Genomic DNA, 23,793 nt, shown 5'->3' with positions numbered 1-23,793 from the left:
TCATTTTTTTATAGCACACCTTCAGTCTTTTAGTTTGGCATCCATACCTTGTTGGATTTGGCAAAGCATAACCATTGTTGTGCTTTGTGGTGTGTTTAGATATTGGATAATGATTCCCTTTGGACTATTTATTCGCAAAGCAAAAATGATTCCCTTCTAGTTGGTAAATATGCCTTTTACCTTTATGTTGTGTCTTTTCTCTTCTCATTGTAGTCCATTTCTTTCATTATTTCCTTTATTTTTTATCACATGAAATTTTGAAAGAAGATAAGAGAAAGGGAGGATGAGGGGGTAGAGGGATCCCAGACCCAAACCCTTGAGTTGGTGGGAAAACACAAAAGCTAATTAGCACCAAAGCCCCAGCCATGGCTAGGTAGCTTCATTGTAGGTTTTTTATGATATTAAGCATATATTTAGGCTATGGAGGAATATCCTTTACTATTCAAGCCAACTCACATCGGGAAAGGAGTGTGTGAAAAAGCTTTATACACATGGCTTCCTAAGTAAGAGTTGGTCATATTGGTCCATGGAGTTGCAATACCAATAGTAGGTTTTGATATTTACTTGAGGTATTGTAGGTATGTCTAACATCAAAATATTTTGAAACCATATAAATTTCGAAAAGTATGTATTTATTTGAGTTTTACAGTCTTATACTTTGTCATAATTGAAGTGGTGAAAAAAAACTTAAGATAAAGACATGCCATGGCATTAATTTGAATTCCTCTCCAGCCTTGCACAAAAGAGGTCGGGGTACATGAAGCATTCAATCAATAGTATAAACAAGTATGCTTGGCAAATTTACACTTTGCTAATCACATTTACAAAAGAAAAAACTAGCACATCCATATAAAATTCAAAATCCATACAATTTTTTGGATTTTATAGCATTCCATCAAGAATCTAAAAGAGATGGCTTTAGTCTTTAGCTTTAGCAAATGATGAGGTTAGGTTCATGGTTGTGTAGCATTGAAGGAACCCTCACCTTCGTTAAAATTGTTCCCACTTGATTGGAAATACGAAACAGTAGCCCAAATCAAACATAAGAGCAAGATAACCAAAAACACAGCACATACAAGGGAGCAAACCACATGTGATCAATAGTTAGTTATTAGGAATTATCTTTATCATAAAGCAAGCTAAAGATACTTGATGAAGAATGAAATTGGTGGCATTGTTAATCCACAACAGTAAGAACTTAATCCAACTCTCCAAATAATCGTTTGGTTTAACTTAGGCTCTTAATGAATTGAATTTTATTTACAAGAGAGTATAAACTTTTTAGCTTATTTTCCATCCTATAGAAAATTATAATAATGACAAATTTAAAGATAGCATCCACTGTAATCTTGTATTCATGTGTTCATCAAGGCTCAGAAGTAGTACAAGCGACATTAAAAAGCATCCAAACTACAGAAGATTTGAAAATGTTAAAAGTGATGATTACCTCAAGAAGAGCTTTCATAATGAAATCATGGCTAACAATAGGACCCCATCAATTACAAAAGACACCAAAATTTTCCTAAGACCCAAAAAGAAAAAAAAGGAAAACAATAAGAGTAAATAATGGCATTAACAAGCAAACAATTTTTGCTAATTTTGCACTTACATGTGAACAACAACATAGCATTAATAATTTCAGTTTATCTTAAATTAATAGAAAAGTACTTAATGATGATTTGAATTGTTACACCTAACCAAGGCCTTATTAGCATTTACAAATTGATTTTAGGGTTACGCATAGAATTATCACAAATCCCAACCATAGGTCAATTCATAGTATCGAGACTATTGTGTAAACAACTTACTCCTTTCAATAAAAAAAAAGAGTTTCCTTTTTCCTTGCATTTAGGAGTATCACATGACCACGCTTACTTAATAAGTGTTTGACAAGTATACATAGAATATTGATTGGCTTACTTTAATTAGGAAAAAAAACAAAGACAAAGCAAAAAGTACACAACAAATCACTCTTTAAAATACATTAACTAATGACATTTTAATGAAATGCAATGTGATTTGAGTATCTCACCTAACGGAGTAGTGTTGTAGCAGGTAAGATGGAGCGAGATGCCTTCTTGGCACATTTCGAGACCTTCTTGAATATGCTGTGCAAAAACTTGATCAACAAATCAACACTGCTCTCTGTTTCGTCATCTTTATCGCTCTTTTCCTTCACCAAATCAACAAAGCAAGGTTCGTCAATCACCTTTGTGTCTTCCCCAAAGGAACCATCAAACTGAAAAAACACACACAAATTAGAGGCGAATTGTTAATTATCAAAAGGAAGAAAGGGAGTTTTCATTAAGAGTGCAACTTGGCTACGACAAATGGACAATATTTGGGGGTTTGGGGTTGAGGGGTTTGTCAAGGAAGGAAAGAGTTGAGGGTGGGGAGAGTGAGGAGCGAGGGAGTTTGTCAGTGGGTGCAAGAGAGAAACTGTTGCATGACAAAGCTAAGACCCTCTCCGTTTGAGAAGAAACATAAATAGAAATAGAATTTGTGATTAGCAAAAAGCAAAGCTGTGGATATTTGGGATAAAAGGCCATAAAGATCCATAATTAAAAATTTAGGTGAGTTAATCTAATAACCTAAAAAGTTCTTTTTTGGGTTATGACCCATGATTTAGGAAAAATAAAAAAGCAAAAAAGTGTACTGAGTTCTTTCCTTATATATATATATATGTATATTAAATAATGAGCTTTTTCTAACCTTCCTATTCTTCGATACATAATATTTAAAAAAGGTTTTGAATTATTTTAAAAGAATTTTTAAAAAATTTATTTTTTATTATATTTAATTAAATTTTACATTTTTATTTTGAGTCAAATAAACTTTTATAATTAAAGATTAATTAACTATCCTTAATCAATATGTCATTTGTTATTTTTATATATGGTAGTATTGAAGTGAAATATTGACATGTTATAATAGATGATAACGTAATATATTGATATATCATGATAATCTGATTATGTAGCATTTATTATCCTCCATGCAATGTCATATCAATGTTGCATGAATTTAAAATAATAGTGAGTGTTTTAACTAATGAAAATTAATAAACCGTTAATAATAAAACCCTATTTGATTCAAAATAAAAAAATTTTTTTTAATTAAATATAATAATAAAATAATAATTTATTTAATTTTTCTTAAATATTTCAAAACTTTTTTTTTTAACTACTGTATCATTGTCTAAACTCATAACAATCATTGTCTAAACTCATAACAACTACACGAGTTATGCCCAAATAAGAATAAAAATAAATCATAAATGATTGTAATTTACTTATTAAAAATTATGCAACAAAATTTTACAAAAAGTAAATTGGAATGATCCAAGTGATTTTTTTTTATTTAAGAAGAAAGGAATTCAAATAATAAAAAATTATACACAAATTATTAAGAAAAGTGTTTGGATATAAGACAAGTAACCTTAAATATTGTTGATTTCTTACATTTTCTTTGGCGTATGATTTGCTTTAACTAACAAATGTCAGAGGAACCATACAAGAATCAAGAATGTAGTGCGCTCGGATTGAATTATAGTTGGGTTACCGTCCTTTTAACGGCAAGCTTTGCTTCCTAAATTACCTACTGGCTCTTAAAATCCATTTCCCCGTAAAGTCCGAGCTAAATTATCAGACTCCATGCCCATCCAACAAGCGTCGAGTGCCCATCTGTCATTCCCCATCAACCGCCAACACTTCGTGGCACTTGCAATAGGACAATCCACGAAATATCGAAGAAACGCCGTCGTTTGTGTACTTTCTATTCAAGAACCAAGTCCGCTTTGGCGCTTTAATCAAATCTCCCAAATTGACCTTTCCACTCCCACGTCACCTCTCCACGAGCCTTGTTAAAGCGGAGACCAGCCAATTGGCTTTTGATTGACCGCAGTGAAGGCAGCCACGCGCCCTGTTGTCTTATGCAAAATCGACGCGGTTTGATTGATCGTGTCTTAAACTGCCCAAATACACGGGAAAATGGGGAAGAAATATCAATAAAAAAACAAAAACAGATGTAAAAATTAAAAAATAAAAACTCAATGGCAAAGCAAAAAATAAAAGAAAAGAAAGTAAATTGAATTGAAGCAGGGGTCCTCTCTGTTTCATCGTCCGTGGAAGCCAGACCTCGCCTTTAAACCAACTCCACCAAACGAGAAGCCAACCGACATAGCCGGAGAAACAGAAATCATAAACCGATTGGATATTCAATATCTGAATCTACGTTTTCCAATTTTGTTTTAAACTTTCCTTTTACCTTTTGGGGATCGGGTGGGAAGAAGAAGAAAAAAAAAAAAACAAAAAGAAAAGAAGGAAGATGAGTGGATGGGATAGGGTTAGGTCATCGACGAGATCGCAGCAGGACCGTAGTCAGAGCTCAACCCAACGGGCGCCGTCTCGGACCGTCACGCTGGGGAGGGTTCAGCCCCAGGCGCCCGCCTTCCGCACCATCTACTGCAACGACCGCGACGCCAATTATGCCCATCGGTACAAGGTATTTTACATATATTTTTTAATTTTTTTATGTTATTTTAGATTTACTATGTACGTTTTATTTTTTGGAGTTTCGATTTCCAGGAGAATAGGAAATGTAGTGAACTCAGTATAGTGCGAAATTCTTTTAAATGCTCACGAAACTAATGCTACCATCAGGAGGCGCATGATATCGGTTTCTAACCTTTTTTTTTAAGGAAATTTTCTCACCTTTTTTGGCTTTATTATCAAGAATGGAAGTTGTTGGGTGGTTCGGTAGCTTATTTTAACGTTTTCTATAAAATGTTAATTTGGTCGGATTCTTTGGGATCAGAAATGTTATTGTTGTTTATATTAGACCATAATCTGGTGGCATTTGAGCTTTTTTGGGGCAATGCTAAAGTGAAGTAAATGCAAAAGCATGAGAAGAGTAGTCTTAACTCTTCCTTAAGCAAGTGTATATCTAGCAGTTAGCCCTTTTTTCAGAGTTGTGGGTTGATCTCAAACAACAATTGCTTAATGTCATAAGTAACAAATGTTAATTAATTATAAGTGAATGGAGTGAGATGCAGACTTTAGTTATACTAAAAGAGTTAATGAGCTTTACATAAAATAATTTAATTATATCAATATGATATTTTGGTTAATATTGAATGCTTGATTTGAAGCCCACCATATCTTTATTTTGGTCTTAGATCATACTAAGTCCTATTTCTTGTAAAACTCTTAAAGAGAGTGCAGTATTGGCATTAACTATAAGTTATAATATATGAAAATTTTTTGGAAATGCTAATGAAGTAGTGAGAAAATAGCATGTTCAGAAAACTTTAAATTAAGATTCTTTAATTATAGTTAAAAATATCAACATAATTGCATCTTGCTTAACCTTGCCTATTTTTTGGTGATATGTGCATATAGTTGTATTGAACATTTTCTTTCAAAGCCAGAAAAGTATGCTGCAATATGAAAAAAATGCCTTTGTATATTGAACAAGTAGAAAACCATGTCTAAATGTGCTTTTGTCTGCTTGATGATAGAATTGGTCTTTGCCCTTTGCTTTGTGTATGTCATTTCATTTCCTCTTCATGTTTTATCTTTTCAAAATTTGAGTTTATGTTAGTAGTTTATGAGAGAGTGCAAATTCAATATGTGGGTTTGGTATGATTTAAGATGCTTCTGAAGATTAGTATTTAAGCAACTTCTCTTGACCTTGATTTAATCATTTTCCAGGACTGTCATGTATTGTAGCTTAAGTTTCTTACGATGCTATCCCACTTTTTCCACTCCATAGGTGTAAGCAAACATTCAATTGAGTCAAACAGTTATACTAACCTCTAGTGAGCTTTCTGAAGTGTGACATGTGCCATAGACATCTCTGTATCTGCGGAAGTGATTCCTTTTGTCTTTATCTGTAATAGGTTAAAGTAATGGGAGGTGAAATATATTGTAGTGTTGAGACACAAACTAGATAAATTCACATTTTTCATTCATTTTTTCTCTCGTTCCTGAGGGTTTATCTTTTTTGTTTATTGATTATCAAAGCATATATAGGAAATTATACAGAAATTTGAATTTCCTTGATTGTAAAATTATACATTTTATTGAAAGTTTAGAAAACTAGTTTGCTGTAGTTATTTGATGAGATTCCATATAGTGATATGACCTTAGACTATGATGTTTTGCGATTACTCTTCTTACAAGTTTTCTATTTCCTATGTCAAAAAAAGAAATTATTGTTAGTTCATGTGCTATGCCTATATGGACGAGTCAGGTAAGTTATAAAAATTGAAAAGTTCAATCAATGATGTATGAATTAATCGTATTAAGTTTATTTCTTTCATTGATATTTGCATACACATAAATGCTTATTCCATATATTCATGCACATGCATGTATGTAATGCATAAAATTGGATTTTGATTTAATTTCCATTCTTTGTGTCAGAATGTTGCTAGTGTCCAGAAATTTTGTTTGTATTCATGCTTTTTTCGCTTGCATCTGATTCTGATGAGTTAGATGTGGTTCTCATTAGTGTGGTATCTATTCTTTCAGGGGAATTCCATATCAACTACAAAGTACAACTTTTTTACCTTTCTACCAAAGGGGCTGTATGAACAGGTAAAATTATTGGAGAACTCCAGAAGTAAAACTGGCATGGCTGTATGATACTTTAGCATTTCTCGTGTTCTTATTTTAGTTATTTTTTGCATTTTGGCCTCTGATATAAAATTGGAGGCATTTTGGAGCTAAAAGTAGGCTTATATCCAATCACTAAGCATCTTACTAATGCTAGAATGGGTAACTGAACAAATAACTGTTTCCAAATAAACCTAGATGATTGTAATTGATGCTTGATGGTTATGTTTTTGATTATAGGTAAAGAAATTTATGACTGATTAAGGATGGTGACGGCTATGTTTTAACAATGACCATGGCTGTAACTGTATCCTTTAGTAGACTCAATACGGACTTAATGTAGAACTGTTAATTATGTATATAAATATGCTTTTCTGCAGAACTAAATTTTTGTAACTGTAATCAAGATAAAATGCTTAAAAAAAGCTTTTAAAGAAAATTATTTTTGTTAATTGTAATTATATTAATGATTAAATGGGTGAATTTGTTTCGTCATCATGTCTTAGGTATAGGTTCTGGAAAAGAAAATTGAGTAAATGATTAGAACCATATGTGTATGCTATTATATCCACAGATAGGTTATACTTTTCCATAACCGAACAATCATGGTTATGATCATGAATTTGGCTAATGGTTATGGTTATCGTACTAACTGTTTTGAAATTGCCTTTTTTACATCTCTAACTGATTATTGGCTTGGAAATTTGTGCTAAAGAGGTTAGGGAACACAATATAAGATAAGGAAGTAATCCTATTCTCACCTAACTCATTGTCTGTGTGAAGAAGAGAGTTTTAGGTTTTAGCTACCACCTTCTGTCAAAGATTCTCCATTTCTATATCAAATTCTACAACCATTCTAGCAACACATTAAACTGATACAATTGCACTTGCAACAGGTATCTATGATCTTTTTTTCCGTGACTCCAGACCTTTTAAATATGCTTTATAGAATGTTGATATATTTTTACTTCTAAGAGCTAAACAGATTAATGGCTCAGTCTATTTTGAGTGCATGTTGGGTGGGCCATCCTATCTTGATGAGGAATACCAAATGCAACATTTAAAAATGTTACCAGACTGTTCAAAAGGAAAAAACTGTTATCAGGTTTAATTTTCCAGAAAGCTTTTCATGTTGGCCATTTCTTGTTAAGGGATTACTTCTCTTCAATTCTGTTGAAAAACCTGAGGATGTTCAAATGTGTAAAATGCCTAGTCAAGTTATGCATAAGCATAATCAAATAAATTTTACTAATCTGGATGATGGCTTGATTACTGCCATAACCCTGGCCATGATTGTGATACAGTGACTGCTTGCTGAAGGAGCCACTGTGTTTTGCCTTTGGAGTATGAGTTAGAAATCTAACTTGATTAATTTTTGTGGATTTGGTTAGAGTTGAGCACTCCTATATTCTGGCTACATCTGTTCCTGACAAAGTTCTGTTTTACTCTGGCAGTTCAGGCGAGTAGCTAACTTGTACTTTCTTATGGTATCGATTTTATCAGCAACTCCATATAGGTAAGTTTTTCCTACCATATAGGTGAACTGAGTTTTGTTACCTTTGGTAATTCCAAAGAGCATACTTCCTAGAGTGCTGGAATTATTCCATTAATTTGTTCAACTGTCCTGTTAGTGGTGTTCACTGGATGTAGGGAATATGGCTTGGGCCTCAGGTGAATTCTTTAGGGGACATGATGAGACTTATTTTTTGTCTCAGATCTAACAATCTCCAGCTTTGATTGCAATATTAATAATATTTCATTGGTCTGATGTACTTCATTTGTTTATTTTTTAAAATTGATGTTGGAACTGTGAGTGTTGTCTGTGCAGAACTGACATGGAAGTTAATATTTTATTGTTGACAATATGACTTTGATTTGATGTTGCAAGTTACTCTTTTGAATTGGGATGTGTTCCATTTCGGCTTTCATCACCTAAGAAGTGAAACTTTTTCCGATTTCCTACTTAATGCATGTTAAGTAAGAGTTATGTATACTTTATAACCTTCCAAAGAAACTATTGATATTGCTTCTGGCGATACTAAGAGTTATGTATACTTCCTCATTCAGATCATTTCTATGAAGTTCTCTATAGCACTTTATTATCAATTGAAAAAGAAAAAGGAAAATCTTAATAATTACTAAGAGCCCAATACAACTGCTTTTAGTACAACCAAGTTGAAAGTGCGGTTTTCACACATTATTATGCATATCCTTACATACATCTTCTACCTTCTTCTGTGCGTTCATTAATTGCATTTTCTTCATGTTCTCCTATTCTCCAACATGTGGAACCCCTCCTTTTGCCCTCCCTTTCTTCTGGTGTGATTATAATGGTAAAAATGACTATAAGACTGAACCAATATTTTAGCAACTGATATGTATATTGGTTAGATCTGTTATGTAACAACCTTTTTTGTTAATGCAGTCCCGTGCATCCTGTAACAAATGTGGTTCCTCTGAGCTTGGTGCTTTTAGTTTCCCTTGTTAAAGAGGCATTTGAGGACTGGGTGAGTAGTACAGTTCATGCTTGTCAAAGCATACTATTTTTTTCCTTTTGCTTGGGCCTTATTGACTTTCTTTTCTATCTTTATTTCCGGTTTGGGGGGTTTTGGGTCCCAGGGGGTAGGGATCTGGAAGGGTTAGATTGAGCTTTGACATTTTAAAATTTGGGTTGAATGCTGAACTCCTGTTTTTCTTTCTTTCCCTCATTTTATTCAACAGAAACGTTTTCAGAATGATATGGCAATAAATAACACTCTTGTGGATGTGTTGCAAGATCAAAGGTGGGAGTCTATTCCATGGAAAAGGTTGCAGGTTGGAGATATTGTCAGGGTGAGTTTCTAGGTGCATGTTTTTGAGATTGCATATGGATATTGGGGAAGAGTTCTACAACGTTCTAATAATATCGTTTACATTGCGGTGTGGATGATGGTTGTCTCCGTTTATTGTGCAACTTTCCCCCCACTCCTCGCTTCCCCCTCTTTCTGGAGATGTGTAGAAAAGATCTTCAAATGTATTTTGTTTTACCTTTTGTTGGCATTTTGAGTTTGGACTGATATGCTTCTGTCTGGCGGTTTCATGCTTTGAAATTTGTGAATGATTGGAAATTTAGGTGCCTTATTGAGAGATGCTTTATTCTCACTAATTTGTAGTTACATAAATTCAGTCTGATAGGCTGATTATATGCATTTAGGGCTGTATTTCCTCCACCTTAGTTCTCACCAAGAAGTATTTTGATGTGCCATCATGTACACTTGGTCAAGGTCAACCAATGAACTGGCGCTGCATGTTACTTGGTTTTTTTTTCTAATGATTTTGCCATCCATTTGGCTGCTTTAGTTGAGGCAAATGAACAAGTTTCAGATTTATAATACTGAAAATTAAGATATTTGTAGCTTGTGGTAAATTTTCTTTTGTTTATATATGTTATAGTGTAATATTATCATGATTGAGGCTTCTTAAGTTGATTTACATGAATATCACCACCTGCATAGAGATATGAGAATACAGTGGAATTTGCCCTTGTTGCAGGTTAAGCAAGATGGATTTTTTCCTGCAGATGTGCTTTTACTTGCTAGTTCAAATCCTGATGGTGTTTGCTACATTGAGGTAATTATCTTTTCTGGACGCTATTTGGAGCTATTTTTAACTTTTCAGTCAATTTATGAGAACTGAGTGCCGTTCTCATGTTATGTATCATGGAGTGCTATATGGAAAAAGTGAAACAATATTGCCTTTTGATTGTAGACTGCAAATTTGGATGGGGAAACAAATCTGAAAATCAGAAAGGCGCTAGAAAGGACTTGGGATTACTTGACTCCTGAAAAGGCCTGTGAATTCAAAGGTTAAGCTATTCTATTATTTCCAATTTTCGATTTTGAATGACTGATAAACCTTAAAAACCTTAATGTTTCTTCAGAGTTTTTTTGATTCTGCATCTGTCAATGTTACAGGACTTTGATGCTATTGTGCTTATTGCCTTAAAAGCTGAATTAAAATAATTAATAAGGTCAATGGTTCTTGTGATTATGAATCAAAATGTCAAATTATTTTCTTAAAAGATGTCATTCATTTTCACCTTTTTTTTTTCTCTGGAAATGACGTTATCTCTGACTAGGATGTTTTTTCTTATGAAGGCATAAGATTGTTGACGGCAGTTATTGCTCATTCTGAATATTCTTCTTCAATCATATTTTTCCTCTATAATATGTCACTGTCCATCTATCTATTCTTTCTGTGTTTCTTGTTTTTATTCTTGTTATGTGTGCTTTCTTTATGTGAATATAGTGAAGTGGAAGAAAAAAGGAAAAACTGTGAAAAGTGAACACATAACTTTTCTGTTATTCGGCTACAATTAGGATATGAGTGAGACATGACCAACAAATTGGAGTTTAAGTTAGTGTAGGGGAACCTGTTATTGCTATGTGTTGGGGTTTGTCAAAATTTGCTTTGCCTTTTTGCCATGTCTAAGGCCATAGATTTGCTAAATTATTGGTATCTGTTGCTTTTACATCTACCTCAACTTAAGCTCATTTTTTCCCTTTAGTTTTAACTGCTCTTATATATATATATATATATATATATATTTATGTCTGTGACCTTTTACTTGGTTTTATAGGTTTCCTTCTATTACTTAACAATCCTTTAATGATTCTTATGTTCTGCTTTTAATTGTTTTACTTAAGACTCCTACTTCAAATTGAATGCATATCTCTCCATTGTGCAATGTTTGAAAATTATGCCCTCTTTCCATTTTAACCACTTAAATTACATATGTTTTCCGTATTCTATATTATTTTTTCATGACTTTTTCTTAAAAACTTTTTTGGCAATACAAACCATTGGACAATACTCTTATTGAAATTTTAAAATTTCTAATATGAAAAGCCCAAAGTTGATGAAACATCCAATATATTCAATTTACTTAATATCAAGTATAATGAGAGAGTCCTTGGCCCGATCACATGGCTAAGTTACCGGGAAGGAATTAGCGTTTATATTTTTTTATGCTATTAAAGTCAATATAATTGTCTAATACTCATATATGTACTTAGATTGTGAAAGAAGATGTCTTTAATTTGGGTATAATGGCTTTGTCTGAATTTATGCTTTCAAAATCAATTTGTATCCCTTTGTTGTTTCTTTTTCGTAACTTCTAAATGGCAGCACATTTTATTAATTGCAGGTGAAATGCAGTGTGAGCAACCAAACAACTCTTTGTACACTTTCACTGGCAATCTTGTAATGGACAATCAAACATTACCTCTTTCTCCAAATCAGATTTTACTGAGGGTATGTTATGATTTTCTACCTTTCATCATCAGCTCTTTACTTGATGTGTTTCCAGCTTATGCTTTTTTCAGAAATTAACCTTCTTATAGCATTTAATGGCCTTTGAAGTTAAATTCCTTCTTTTTTCCTCTAGAATATGCCAGGAACATGATATTTGTTCTTTCCCCATATAGTTTGGGTGTTTTTTTTTTGTTGTAATTAAATGTTATCTGATATCTATTGGCAGGAAGAGTAATATATTTTTGTTGTGGTAAATTTTTCAAATTTCTGGGTCTTGTATTTGATGTTGTTTTTCAACTGATGAACTTAAATGTCACTGGTATTGGCAATTTGATTTCAGGGTTGCAGTCTGAAAAACACTGAGTTCATAGTTGGGGCCGTTGTTTTTACTGGTCATGAAACGAAGGTTCGTTATTTGCAGTTAATGATGTTCCTTTCTTTTTTACTTGGTATTTCTTGTATGCAGTACTCTAAGACAAATAACTTGCTGGAATTTTTTGTTTTATGGGAAATGTGCAATTGTGAACGTTTAAATGTGAAAAACCTTTTCCATTATATTTTAAAATCACTTCAACCCTTTGATACTTTAGCATCTGTATTATCATTTTGTAGGTGACTAAGCTCAGAAAATTTTGTGTATGTTTATCCACTATAAGGCATAAATATATGTGTGATTTTTCTTCCCTTCTCTATCTGTTTGACTCTGATATTCTCTTCTAAGTTGATGTCATTTTGTGGAAATTTGGGATGAGTTTGCAGGTTATGATGAATTCCATGAATGTTCCTTCAAAAAGAAGTACATTAGAGAGGAAACTTGACAAACTTATACTCACTCTGTTTGGTACTCTTTTCACTATGTGTCTGATTGGAGCAATAGGCAGGTGTGGAAATAGCTAGTCTGTGCGTATATTACATGTTAATGTTGTGGGAGTTTATTCAAATTCTTTTGTTAATATTTTTTAATAATGATTTTTCTCTGCTTGAAATATTGCAGCGGGGTATTCATTGACCGAAAGTACTACTTTTTAGGTCTCAGCAAAAGTGTGGAAGATCAGTTCAACCCTAACAACCGATTTCTGGTACTATATGATTGTTATTGGTTTATCTCTCTAATGTACATGCACAAAAAATTTGAACTCAATTCCGTTTGTTGGTTTTACAGGTTGCTCTTTTGACCATGTTGACCCTACTTACCTTATACTCAACAATTATCCCTATATCTTTATATGTTTCCATTGAGGTTGGCCTTTTTATCTTATTTATTTGATTTCTTGCTTTATCAATGCACAGAAAGGGTCTTACTGGATTTTACATGCAATTTTAGATGATCAAGTTTATTCAGTCCACTCAATTTATCAACAAGGACTTGAATATGTATCATGCTGAAACTGACACCCCTGCTTTGGCTAGGACTTCTAATTTGAACGAGGAACTTGGACAGGTAAGTATATGCAATTTTGGCCAACTTGAATGAGATGCAACCAGTTTTCTTATTCTCTAAATTGAGCTCTAAGTTATTTTGAATTGCTGCTATGATCAGGTGGAATACATTTTTTCTGATAAAACTGGAACTCTGACAAGAAACTTAATGGAGTTCTTCAAGTGTTCAATTGGAGGTGAAATCTATGGAACAGGTATGACTGAAATTGAGAGGGGTGTTGCTGAACGGAAAGGCGTAAAGGTTCCAGAGGTATTCTTTTTTATCTCTCTTTATGAGGAAATGAATATTTTACATTTTTTTTAAATAGATTTACATATGTTGCAAGGGAATGATATTCTTGTTCTCATAAAATTTTTTACAGGTGCAAACATCAACCAATTCCATACATGAAAAGGGTTTTAATTTTGATGATGTCAGGCTTATGCGAGGAGCTTGGAGAAATGAGCATAATCCCGATGCTTGCAAGGTATCTTATTGCGGTCTTGGCTTTAGACTGTGATATGTAGTGGTATTCTTGCATTTAATCTGAGATATTTATTAATAAAAGGCTTTTATTACTTACCATGGTGGGACTTATTTTGAATATCTTATTTAATCTGGTGCTCGTTAGTCAAGCTTGTTTCAATCTCATTGTGGGTGTCTTTATTGTTTTGTTTTAAGGGGGAAGGAATAAGAATACTACTTATGTGATAATATATTATTATTATTATTATGACATTAGTATAAATCTTCACGTCATAAATGTGGTATTTGAATAGTATTAAATTGAAGATTAGGAGGTCTACTTCACCTCGTTTTATTTGAGAAAATTCATTTAAACTACAAATGATAGCAAGTTATTGTAATCTAAAAAATGTCCTTGAGCTTGAGCATAGCCTAGTAGTTAAGCTTGATATTTGTCAACTAATTGAGAGTGACCTTAATAGTTTCCAGCTAGATTTGAAGTTGGGATCCATAAAAACTTATATGAATGAGTTTAAGCAGGGAAGTGCGGGGATTGACAGGTTTGCAGCCAGCAGCCCTATTCAGCATTTATCAAGGCTCTTTCAATTTTGTTTACATATGATGGTCTTTTGCATCAAATTTTTCTTGCTCAGATGTTGGGGATTGACTTTATTTTTAATTGTCATTTACTACTTTAAGGAATGGATAAGTGGGCATTGCAAATGGATGGTCTAATTCTTATGCAAGACCATCCTTAAATGTTAATGTCTTCCTCCCCCTTCTCATTTTAGGCAGTTGTTTCTTTTTGTGGTTCTTGATGATTCTCAGTTTTGGGTGTTTTTTGTCCAATCTTAAGGTGGGAATTTGTTGACTTCTTGTCCATGTGTGGGATGCCATGCCATCTGAGTTGTTCTATTATTAACAGATAGCTTAATTGTTGCACTTAATAATTACAAAACCATAGTTCCAAGTCCTGACTTTGCAAGGTTTTAAAGTCTTAAGGGAAAAATGGATATATACAACCGAGCACAGAAAATGTAATATATACTGTTGTTCACTTGTCACATGAGTTTGTATCTATCATACTTTTAGACTCTGTAAGTTAAAGCTGGGTCTGTTTATGGATTTTTAGGAATCCCTTTTTTACCCACTCTTTTGTTCCTTCGGCATTCCTCTATGCTTTTCTGTGATAGTGTACAGTTCATATGTATGCACTGTTACGGGTAGATGTGTGTGCACATCCTTGTATGCATCAGTTATTTGTAAGCTGTAATGAACCCAGCTACTGCCATATTAGGCAAAATTTTCATTGATAAGTGAGTTTCTGAATGTAATTTGTGATACTAATGGTCTCAGTCTATATGATATGATCATCAAAGAGACATACAAACAGACACCTATCATGGAAATTTTTCGTATAGATTTTTGAGGTTTCTTTTTTCATATTCCTGCATTGATCATTTGTTAAATGCACTTGGTGTAGTTTAGAAGGAATGCAGAAAACATGATTGACATTTTAACATTCTTAATTTCTATTAGGATCTATCAGTACTGATTACAAACCTATTTATATCATGAACAGCATTTTAAGGTATAATTTTGTTCTTTTTTGCAGGAATTCTTTAGATGCCTTGCCATATGTCACACTGTGCTTCCTGAAGGTGATGAGTCCCCTGAGAAAATCAAATATCAAGCTGCATCGCCAGATGAGGCTGCTTTGGTTTTGGCTGCCAAAAACTTTGGCTTCTTCTTTTACAGGTTAGTGATGCCCTATATCTCATTGAGAAGTGAGAGGTTGTTGTATTTTTTTAAAAATATTTTAAGAATAAGAATATTGGAAATAAATTTAAATTCAATTTGATTCTGAGTTGGTTTTATTCTGTCAAACTCTGTTTGAAACTTTTTCAAATATTGGACTGCATGGATTCCTGTCAGAACTAAAGTAAATTGGATTTATCCCTCATCTTCATGTTCTTGTTAGAGACAGTTTTCTGAAGTACAGAATACCTGTCTTGAAGTCAATGGAGCTTTATTAAGTGAACTAAATATTTTGGGCAACCCTATAAATTTCTTCCAAGATGTAATTAAATGGTTTAATTTCCTTTCCTAGATGGTTTTCCATTTCTCAAAACAAGAAAAAAGAAAGTCGTGAAAGCAGCATAACTTGGCAATTCATTGTATTAATGTAATTGATTTTCATTCCTGTGAGGTATTGCTGCCCTCTAATTGCCGTTTTCTTTTGTTTTTTGGCCTGATAATTGCTGTTTTCTAAAGTTCATCACATTAGTGTCTTCGACAAATCAGATAATCTCTCAAATTTAGCAAGTAATTTGGATTGACTTCTGTTTGAGAGTTGGTAGCAGGAAGTGATTGCAAAAAGTGCCTAGTTTTACTTTGTGACAAATTCCAAACCAATTTTTTGTAGTATGATTGTCTGTTTCTGTTTTGGTGCAAGTTAGTTGAGGAGTTTACTACTGCTGCATGTGTTTGCAGCTTGATTTGAGGCTTTTTTTTCTTGTTTGCAGACGTACACCTACCATGATATATGTTCGTGAATCTCATGTGGAGAGGATGGGTAAAATCCAAGATGTGTCTTATGAGATTTTAAATGTTCTTGAGTTCAATAGGTTTGAATGCATCCTTCCCTCGTATCTCTTTATTTATGGGTTCCTTCTGGTTGGCACTAATGTCTACTCATTTTTTCATTAAATAGTACAAGGAAGCGCCAATCTGTTGTATGTCGTTATCCTGATGGCAGGCTGGTACTATACTGTAAGGTAATTAGTCTTCGGAACTTTTTAAATCGGATGAGTATTATCTTTAGTTTCTGGAAAAGTAAATGACACTGGGCCAGAATCATGCTTTTCACAGGGAGCTGATACTGTCATTTATGAAAGATTGGTGGGTGGAGGCGATGATTTGAAGAAAGTGACCAGGGAACATTTGGAACAATTTGGCTCTGCAGGATTGCGTACTCTTTGCCTGGCGTATAAAGATCTGGCTCCTGACATGTATGAGAGCTGGAATGAGAAATTCATCCAAGCCAAGTCATCTCTACGAGATCGTGAAAAAAAGTTGGATGAGGTATATATTTTGTTGTGTGATGGTATGTTTGTATAATTATGCTAGCATGTTTTGCTTAGAGAAACTTGATTTACATGTTTTCTTTTGGTATATGTTCATTTGTTATAATTTCTTCATTAAAAGATGAATATTAATTTATCATTTGAATGATTTTATATTGGCTTCTGTCTGAATGGTGCTGTAGTAATGATTTTTGTTTAATGAGATTTTCGTGGTGATCTGTTGTTCATGTTATGCTCTCCTAAGCATGCTTTGTTGTCAACTTATCTTTTGGATGATCCGTTTCATTGAAATGGGTATCTCCCCCTTCCCCCTTGTTTGTTTCTGCTTCAGGGAGAAAGAAATAGAAAGAAAACCACCAATCAGGCCCTAAAACCATTTAATTTCTTTTCTAATACTAGTTCTCCTCATTTGCCCCAACACAATGTGCAGCTATACCAAACATCTGTTATATAGAATATGAAACCTTTCACTTTTGTTACCACCCAGGATATTTCTGCAATCTGCCTCTGAAGTTATTTTCTTGCTTCACCTGCCTGTTTTATGCTAATTTTCTTGCTTCGCTTGCCTATTTTATGCTATTGTTGCTATTTTATTTGATGATACAATCTGGTGTTAGTTAATCGTACATGATTTGTATTTTGAGAAGAGTGTAGATTGTGCCTGATAGAATTGTACTAATGGAACAAGGAAAAATTCAAACTTCTAAAGCACATTTGACTGAGATGTCTATTTGCATTTACCTGTAGAACATTATTTAAGTGCAATGTCATTGTGGGATACTATCATGTCTGATGTCTCTGTTTGAAACAAGTGTTCTGTGTTTAAATAAGTAATATATTTTTTCAAAAAGCAGTAGATTTCATGTTGATAAAAAATTTGTTGGCTAGACCTCGTACATATTTAATTTCAATGTTTATCATCCAAGTTTCTGTAGCTAAGACAGTAGGAAAACTTTGGGAGGGACATCTTGTGGGATGGCTGGTTGGTCAACTGATGTGATTAAAACGCCCTTTTGTCAAGGGACTAAGATCAAGACAATTGACTTGTATCAATCGGATCCTTTTGGGATGAAGGTTGGAGGTTTGGATCTGATAGGTGGTTTTCTTGAGGCATGATATGGCAAATGGTGCAAAGTTAGGCTGATAAGGTTGCATTAAGTGAAGCTAATGGAGCATATTTTCTGCTTTTAGTGGAAAGGGAATGGCGTTTTGAATTGGATAGATGTTTGGTTAAGAAAATTTCATTTATGAGATGCTTTTCAGCTTTCATTTTATATTGCAATGAATAAGGAAGTTCCTTCTACAAGCCGTCTAGATTGGTCTGGACCCATCTCTCATTGTAATATAGAATTTATAAGATCAAATTAGCTGTGGGAGGTGGATACCCTTGACCCTCTAAGATGTCTAACGAACTACAAAGCCAGGGTGATGAGGAAGGATATAAGTGGTGCCATACAGTGGAAAGGATTTGTGAATTCTTTATCAGCAATGTGAGGGGAGTGCTTTTTTCCTTGGAAAGGTATATACAGTAAGCTTGAAGAGTACTTTGAAAAAGTTGTTCTTAAAATGTTTTGACTAAGGGTAACCTTTTTAGAAGCCTAATCATGATTTTTTTTTACTAGTTATATTAGGGGTAATGGGTGGTGAATCAGTGGATCGATAGCTATTGCTTTGCCTGGTTGATGCAGGTGAAAGATTACATTATTTTCTTCCAATTAGAAAATTAGCTTCCTTTTTTTTCTTGGGTGGGTGTTCTGGGCTTGCCTAAAGTAGTTTTTCTAGGAATGAACTGGAACAGTTTGAAAAACAGCTTTCCTTCAGGCTGCATACTGATTGAATGGAGTCACTATTGCTTGGCACAAAGCTTGCTTGGTTTTACAAGTTTACACTTATCTTTTTGTTTATTTACATTCTTTACATTGTAATCTTAAACTGGCCTTTAGTGGGAAGGCTGTTCATTTACATTCTGTATTCTGGAGTTTATGAAATCTTAAAAAAGGCTTAAAACTTTAGCTCGTAAGCAGTCCACTTCCCTTTTTCTTATGTGATGAAGCTTTTGAGTTTTATCTGCTTCAAACTTTCAACTTTAGTGCTCTTGGAAAGTTAAAAGACCTTTATTTGGATGTAATTTTAATGATTATGTCATGCACATAATTAAAACTTGTGCAGGTGGCTGAACTCATAGAGAAGGATCTTGTTTTAATTGGTGCAACTGCTATAGAAGACAAGCTTCAAGAAGGAGTGCCGAATTGCATTGAGACTCTTTCTAGGGCTGGAATTAAGATTTGGGTGCTAACAGGGGACAAAATGGAAACTGCAATAAATATAGCTTATGGTAAGCATTTAATGGGATATTCTATTTTATTCATATTTTTTACTTGAACTGTGTGTTCGTTCCTCCAATTGTTCACGTTCTCTTCATTTTCCTTTGTTTTTTAATAATGCTGCAGCATGCAACTTACTAAACAATGAGATGAAACAATTCATTATCAGCTCTGACACAGATGCTGTTAGAGCAGTTGAAGAAAGGGTAAGCACTTAGTTCTAGTCTTGTTTTTAGATGCTTGTAATTTAGAATTTATTATGACAAACTATTTTGGTTTGGGTAATCTACAAACTATTTATCATATACATGATTATTCTTTATCGAATCTCTATTATCAGGGGGACCAAGTTGAAATTGCACGCTTCATCAAAGAGGAAGTTAAAAAGCAACTGAAGAAATGCCTTGACGAGGCACAGCAATATTTTAACAGTGTCTCTGGACCAAAATTAGCACTTATTATAGACGGGAAGTGTCTGATGTATGCTTTAGACCCAAGCTTACGGATAATGCTTCTCACTTTGAGCTTGAATTGTTCTTCAGTTGTTTGCTGCCGAGTCTCCCCTTTGCAGAAAGCACAGGTAGGTTCCTGATGGCAACTGACCTGAAACATTGTTAATTTAGCTTTCGGTAGAGTGTGTGATTAAAAGCTTTGTGTACAAAAAAAAGTGTCAATGAAGTAAAGTGATGACAAAGCAAATCCCCTGACATGATTCACAAGATATTAGGATAAAATTGCAGGAATTGTTATGGTGTATTATTTGAACAAAGTTTTGCAATGTTGACAGCTTTGGAGGATGTTACCATTGCATGTATTTTTCAAAACTTTATCAAACTAAATGATGTTTTAATAGTGGTTGTCCTATTGAGTGACACTGTCTTAAACCTATTTTCTCCAAATTACTTGGAATACTTTAATGATCTTTCTTCAGAGCTGAAGTTCATAAGAAACTATTGTCGGAATTTCAGCTTTTTTCAATGTAAAAAATTTGTATCTTCATAGCATTGGAAAGAGAGAGGAAAGTGCTTAAATTTTGGAGTTTTTAAAGTAACATCTAAATTTTCTTTTGCTGTTCGCAGGTAACGAGTCTGGTGAAGAAAGGTGCACGTAAAATTACACTTAGCATTGGTGATGGTGCCAATGATGTTAGCATGATTCAAGCTGCTCATATTGGTGTTGGAATTAGTGGGCTTGAGGGAATGCAAGCAGTTATGGCTAGTGATTTTGCAATTGCTCAGTTTCGCTTTCTGACTGATTTGCTTCTTGTGCATGGACGTTGGTCTTATCTTAGATTATGCAAGGTTTGAGTTTACTCTTCCTTCAAGAACGTTTTAAAATTTCTGGTTGGTGATATGCATGAATGTTGGTGTTATCTTGGATTATGCAAGGTTTGACTTTTCTGTCCTTCAAATCATTTTAAAATTTTTGGTTGGTGATATTCATGGCATCTCTTTTTGCAGGTTGTAACTTATTTCTTTTACAAGAATCTTACATTCACTTTGACTCAGTTTTGGTTCACCTTTAATACCGGATTTTCTGGTCAAAGATTCTATGATGATTGGTTCCAGTCATTATATAATGTCATATTCACAGCACTACCGGTGATTATTGTTGGGCTTTTTGATAAGGTAGCCCATTCTTCCCATTTATATTGTATAGAATCTCTTACTGTCTGTTCTATACTTGATTTATGCAAGACCTTGCTTGTTATCCAGGATGTCAGTTCTTCCCTTTCAAAGAAGTACCCTGAATTGTACAAGGAGGGAATAAGAAATATGTTTTTCAAGTGGAGAGTTGTAGCAATATGGGCATTCTTTGCTGTCTATCAATCTCTAGTCTTCTACCACTTTGTGACTGTTTCCAGTTCTACAAGTCAAGGTTCATCTGGTAAAATGTTTGGTCTTTGGGATGTCAGCACAATGGCCTTCACTTGTGTTGTAGTGACTGTCAACTTGCGTCTTCTCATGATCTGCAATTCAATCACAAGATGGCACTATATTAGTGTTGGAGGAAGCATTCTAGCTTGGTTTTTGTTTATTTTTCTATATTCTGGTATTATGACTCCATATGATCGGCAGGTAAGTCATGAATCCTGTTTCATATTTTTTCTCATTCCCTTTGGATTGGTGAACTTCAACTTCTTGAGTCTATTGGCTACTGCAGGAGAATGTCTTTTGGGTCATATATGTCTTGATGAGTACATTCTATTTCTACATCACGCTTCTACTTGTTCCTGTTGCTGCACTTCTGGGAGATTTCCTTTACCAAGGGTAAGAATGAGAAATAACTGAAAGCACTCCTCTGCTGAAGTATGTATGATGCATGGAGTGCTTGCTCATGTTCATTATCACTAAAAAGGCTTTTAGGTGGGCAGTTTTTGGTTGGGCAATAGATGTCCAACCGTGAGAGTAAGCCGTCCAACCCCGAGCAATTAAATACGAGCTACTTGACCCTAAAATATGCCAAGAGGTGCAACCATGTGGCCAGTTTCAATCTGGGTTAGAGTGAGTGTCCAAAATTGAAGCAGCATAAGATAATAGCAAAAACTTCATTAGCTTAATGCTTAGAGTTTGCGACATTATGTGGGAAGATTTTCGAGGATTTCCTTTGTCCAATATCGAGACGGGGAGTGCTGCTTTGTCATTAAATGTACTGAAGCTAGTTCTGTATTAAAGTGTACCCCTTCTGATCGCACTAATGTCACCTAGCCAGGTGTAAATGATACAGCAGTAATGTTGAGTGCTTGAGTCCACTGTCTACTAAACCACGTTACATGTAGTCGTTTATCTTCTCAATTAGTTATTATCTTGTCATGCTGCATCTGATAAACATGTGACATGGTGGTCTTATATACCTGGAAAAAGGAGGAAAAATATATGGTGTAATTGATTTTATAGGAACAAGTGTGACATGCAAGTTCATTCTCTCAATACACCACCTGTCATCTACTGCATGTTGATTGAGTGACTTTATTTGTATTCCTCAGTAATGCTTTTGTAATCTTTCTTTTCTCAAGCAGTACTTTATATGAATCTTTTGAAATAGTATTTTGGTTTGTCTTTAACATTTTTCTTTCTTTTCAGAGTTCAAAGATGGTTCTTCCCCTATGATTATCAGATTGTTCAGGAAATTCACAAGGATGAAGCTGATGATACTGGACGTACAGATTTACTTGAAATCGGAAGTCAGCTTACACCTGATGAGGCAAGAAGCTTTGCAATTTCCCAATTGCCGCGGGAAATATCAAAACACACGGGATTTGCCTTTGACTCTCCTGGGTATGAGTCATTTTTCGCTTCACAGCTAGGCATATACGCACCGCAGAAGGCATGGGATGTTGCTCGGAGAGCTAGCATGAGGTCCAAGCCAAAGACAAACAAAAAGAATTAATTCATAGGAACATTGTTGTACAAATATCTTTTCGTTTTGCCATTTTCTTTTTTTTTTTTTTAAATTCGATCACCCCATTTTGATAGTCTAACCTTAGAGAAATATGTAAAATTAGTCAATTTGCTCTAGTGTTTTGCTTTCCTTTCTTTTTTTTTTTTTTTTTTTTTTTTGGTTTATTATTAATTTTAATTTTTGTATAATCATACATTGAGAATCAGGGATGTCACGGATGTACAGCTATATGAATAGACTTGAATGCGAATTTCATTTTCCTATTTTAGTTGTTTATTTATTGCTTGTAGACAAGGTCGACTCTATCCCAAAACAATAAAGCCACACATTGTTTTATTGCTTATTTTCTAATTTTCCATTAATATTGTTACTAAGTTTTTAAAGTACTATGAAATTAGAAGGTGGTTTATGATTTGTATGGCATTCGCATGAGCATAGAATAATTACTATTTGAAAGTCTTGTAAGTTAAACTTTGGAGTATTCATATCTTTTTGAAGTAATGAGATTTATGAATTTTATATTGATATTTAAAATTTATGACTTTTATCAAATTAATTCCTTAGAGAATGTAATGATTTCTTTAATAACATAAAGGATTTAATCCCAGTTAACATTATTCACCTAGTATGTATGTCAGAGTTAGTATTGGAGCCAGAAATTATAAGAATTGAAGTAAAAGATATTTGCTAACTTGTCAATATAATGAAAATTTATTATAATTTATTCTTAATCTAATAATAACAAAGTTGTGATGCTTGATTTCAAAAATAATTTAAAATGATACTGTAAAAGAATGTAACAGATAAATAATAGTCTTGTTGAATTTAAGATTATGATGATTAATTGGTTTGAATGCTTAAGTTGAAAAAAGAACAAGACATTTTCTAACTATTTTTTTAATATAACAATCTTCATAAAATTGTTTTTATTAGGATTGCTTAGATTGTTCTAAATTTCAAGTATGTGTAGTCTACCATTCCTACCTAGGATTGAATGACATGCAATTGGAAAAGGAAACTAGATTGGATTAGGTCTATTGGGGTAGATTTATTCTTTAAGTGTGGAGGATTTTTAACTTTAAAAAAAAAATTGAATTTGAGTTAAGTGTGGAGGATATTTAACTTTAAAAAAAAATTGAATTTGAGTTTACTCTGAAGGGTTCTCTTTTTGTTTTTTCTTTTTATAA

At 33.7% G+C, this 23,793-nt stretch overlaps 2 protein-coding genes across 3 annotated transcripts; one reads left to right on the top strand and one right to left on the bottom strand.

The window, feature by feature from the left end:
• Positions 1-953: 953 nt before the first annotated feature.
• Positions 954-2,549, bottom strand: SHW1 (short hypocotyl in white light1). The gene is given in 5 exon segments (XM_089784740.1): positions 954-1,095; positions 1,451-1,529; positions 2,050-2,239; positions 2,318-2,341; positions 2,343-2,549. Coding segments are annotated over 5 exon segments (642 nt in total).
• A 1,218-nt stretch (positions 2,550-3,767) lies between these two features.
• On the top strand, positions 3,768-22,926 carry ALA3 (aminophospholipid ATPase 3). 2 transcript variants are annotated; one of them, XM_021437007.2, is made up of 27 exons: positions 3,768-4,503; positions 6,534-6,599; positions 8,072-8,133; positions 9,043-9,124; positions 9,339-9,449; positions 10,149-10,226; positions 10,365-10,461; positions 11,803-11,909; positions 12,250-12,315; positions 12,669-12,790; positions 12,904-12,988; positions 13,072-13,149; positions 13,234-13,350; positions 13,450-13,599; positions 13,712-13,816; positions 15,410-15,552; positions 16,320-16,421; positions 16,508-16,571; positions 16,666-16,878; positions 19,050-19,215; positions 19,331-19,410; positions 19,545-19,784; positions 20,284-20,505; positions 20,665-20,832; positions 20,920-21,282; positions 21,368-21,474; positions 22,288-22,926. In XM_021437007.2, exons 1-27 carry the CDS (start codon positions 4,327-4,329, stop codon positions 22,592-22,594), a joined length of 3,678 nt encoding a protein of 1,225 aa, XP_021292682.1. In that variant the 5' UTR covers positions 3,768-4,326; the 3' UTR covers positions 22,595-22,926. The 2 variants fall into 2 exon arrangements, with proteins under 2 accessions (XP_021292682.1, XP_021292683.1); XM_021437008.2 differs by lacking the exon at positions 3,768-4,503 and adding an exon at positions 7,922-7,967 and having other exon boundaries at positions 6,552-6,599; positions 22,288-22,925.
• Positions 22,927-23,793: the final 867 nt, after the last annotated feature.

The sequence above is a fragment of the Theobroma umbraticum genome, unplaced genomic scaffold (assembly GCF_002168275.2).
Source record: "Theobroma umbraticum cultivar Fairchild unplaced genomic scaffold, ASM216827v3 scaffold_20.0, whole genome shotgun sequence".
Classification (NCBI taxonomy): domain Eukaryota; kingdom Viridiplantae; phylum Streptophyta; class Magnoliopsida; order Malvales; family Malvaceae; genus Theobroma; species Theobroma umbraticum.
This window is presented reverse-complemented; position numbering and strand designations above follow the sequence as displayed.